The following is a 3,272-nucleotide window of genomic DNA, read 5'->3' as shown; positions in this document are numbered from 1 at the left end:
ATTCTGAATGTTTTGATTTCCTAATTAGGAAATCAATAAACAAAGAATTTTGGCTTAAATAGCCTGATTTGTTTAATAATTTCCTAAGGATTATTCTGAATTATCCTAAACTAGTTGACCAGATATATATTAAAATTAGTAGCTTATTTATTTTCTTATTTATTCTATCTTTGATTCTTTTGATTTTAATTATCTTTGACTTTAATCTTACTTTAACTTTACTTCTATACTTAGTTTATATAGAAAAGTAAAAGTTAAATAAAGCTCTAATTAATTCTATTTAAAAAGAACTGAAACTCTAACAGTTATAAGTCTAGAAGATCTCTTATTTTAATTTATTTTATCCCTCTATTAATTAAATTAGCTATAGTTAGTCTTATTTAATATAAATAATCAGATTATTCAGTAATCTAATAGAATTCTACAATTAAATTAGTTATATAACTAGATTCTATAGATTAATCAAATTCGACTATTCGCAATTAACAAAGAAATATAGGAATTAGTAAACCCAGAACTGCTAACTAAGCTAGTCTACTTAATCTAATCTAGTACTATTAGTATAAAATAGATAAAATCATCAGTAAATTTAATAATTAACTTAAATAAATCAGATTATCTACTATATTAGGAAGCTAAGCAGGACTACTACTAGAATCTCAAGGAATTTAATAAAACTACTTTAGGACTAGTCTTATTAAGTCTATTGATTAATTCTATATTAAGTAAGTAAAATTAGTATACTATACTTAATTTAGAAAAGCGCTATTAAATTCTTTAAGCCTTATAAAACTGTCTAGTACTAATTAACTAATTAAGAAAGTGAGATCTTATAAATCAATATTACTATCTTAGGATCTTAATAAAGGGTTCTATTAAGAGCTATATTAGTTAATAGGAATTAATATATTTTGAAGTAGTAGAGCTTTAAATTAGTAAGATTAAGAAGCTAATTAGAGTACTTTTTAATTTTCTTAAATTAATTTATAAAATAATAGGTATCTTTATATTAATATAGTAGTCTAGGCTTATTAAAATTTAAAAATAGTCAGGAAGAAATCTCTAACTTTCTTGAATTAATCTACAAGGCACATGACTGGATTCGGTTAAATTACCAGAATAGGTAATCTATTAATAAATAAAATAGGGTGAGCCATGTCATCTTCCAGGATCAAAGTAATGAACAAACTACTGAAAACAGCAATATATAAACAAAGCCCTGAAAGAGGAGATTATGTAGCTAATTCTGCCTCTATAAGTTAGGAAAGAATAATAAAAACCATAACTTTCAGGACTATTAATATATTAATAAAGACCTCTGAAATTTAATATAATTATCTAATCCAGATATGCTAAACTACTTTCAGTAAGTCTATAAGAATCTGAAATTTAGATATATCTATAAGAAGACTTGTTAAGCTTATTAAATAATTCTTATTATTCTAAAAATCTTTAAAAATTAATAAATAGAGAAATATTTATCTAAATTTACTCTATTAATATATTAATAGACTTCTAAACTAGGAAATATATTAATAAATCTATTAAAATAATAGATATTTAATACTATATCCAATGGTTATATGTATAATTCATTGGAATTATTTATTAATTACAGACTAGTTGATAATAATTATATCTATATTGGGAATATCTCTAATACTATTTAGAGATATAGAATAGTTCTATTCTATTCTATCTACCTAAAGGGGAATAGTATTATTTTTAAATTAAAGAATATTATCTTTATTCCTGGATTCTACTATAATATCATGTCAGGCTGGAAGGCCTAGAAAACTAGACTATTCTATAATAGAAAATATATTCTTTTAGAAATAGCTAATAAAATACCAGTCTACTATATTAAGCTGATTTATAGACTATATTTTATTTAATAGAAATAATTAGTCAAATCTTTAATAACTCTTAATTTAATAATTAAATAGCTAATTAGAATATTTAAAAAGTCCTATATTTTAAATAGAACTATAAAAGAATAGTATAATAGGTTAGGATATCTAGAAGAAGAAGTTCTAAGATATCTTAGTTAGAAGACTTAGAGTATTTAATTAACTAATATTAAACTAGAACTAATCTGGAAATACTCTATCTGCTGAATCAGTTAATCAAATTATTAGATTTTAAGACAGAAAATCAATCTAGGTATTAAACTCTTTGAAATTCTATATTAGGATCTGATTTATATAACTACTGTATAGAATAAATAGAGATATATCAGTTATCTCTATTATTTCTATTTAAAATTTTACTTAGGGTAAGCTCTAACTTCTAAATTAAGTATCTTATAATTAATTATTAATATAATTATTTATATAATTAATTAATATAGGACTATACCTAAGTAATTTTATTTAGATTAGGATAGGAATCTTAACATCTTTCTAATTTAGGCTAGCTCTAAGGGGATAATTATTAATTATTTATCTATATACTAGTCTAAGTAGAATTCTTTCTCTAAGAGGGCTAGAGCTCTAATTACTTCTAAAATAAGATATCTATTAATTAATTTAGACTTGCTACTATTTATTTGGCCTAAAACTATGGAAATAGCCATATATATTCTAAATAGGATGCTAAATAAACAACTTAATTGGGAAACTCCCTATAGAACTGTATGGAAAAGCCTTCTACAACAACCCTTATGGTTACCAGAGAAACCAGACCTTTCCTATTTAAGGAAGTATAGATCACATGTCTACACCTGGATTAGTAATCTACTAAAAGGGGATAAACTAGGGCTTAGAGCCCTTATTGGATTCCTTGTTGGATATAGAGCTTTAAATATCTAGCGAATATAGATCCCCACCCTTAACCAAGTAATATCTGTATGTGATGTTGTGTTTGATGAAGGGTCTAACTATAAATAAACTTCTTGTCAGACTGGCAGCTCACCTGACTACCAAACCCTAGCCCTAATTCCTGGATTGAGCCATTTGAACCATTGTTCCAGCCCAATCCATCCCTGGCTAATTTACCCCTGCATTCTCACCCTGGATTCTCACCCCTGTATTCTGAATGTTTTGATTTCCTAATTAGGAAATCAATAAACAAAGGATTTTGGCTTAAATAGCCTGATTTGTTCAATGATTTCCTGAGGATCATCCTGAACCAGTTGACCAGAAATGTATTGAAATCAGTGGCTTGTTTATTTCCTTATTCATTCTATCCTTGATTCTTTTGATTTTAATTATCTTTGACTTTGACCTTGCTTTGACTTCACTTCTATACTCAGTTTGTATGGAAAAGTGAAA

At 25.5% G+C, this 3,272-nt stretch overlaps 1 protein-coding gene across 1 annotated transcript; it reads left to right on the top strand.

The window, feature by feature from the left end:
• Positions 1–2,465: 2,465 nt before the first annotated feature.
• Positions 2,466–2,810, top strand: BP01DRAFT_292538 (uncharacterized protein; the record flags this gene model as incomplete). Its single annotated transcript, XM_025571696.1, has 1 exon — positions 2,466–2,810. A coding segment is annotated over one exon (345 nt), but the record flags the coding sequence as incomplete, so codon positions are not given.
• Positions 2,811–3,272: the final 462 nt, after the last annotated feature.

Source organism: Aspergillus saccharolyticus (assembly GCF_003184585.1).
Source record: "Aspergillus saccharolyticus JOP 1030-1 unplaced genomic scaffold BP01scaffold_8, whole genome shotgun sequence".
NCBI classification, from domain to species: domain Eukaryota; kingdom Fungi; phylum Ascomycota; class Eurotiomycetes; order Eurotiales; family Aspergillaceae; genus Aspergillus; species Aspergillus saccharolyticus.
This window is presented reverse-complemented; position numbering and strand designations above follow the sequence as displayed.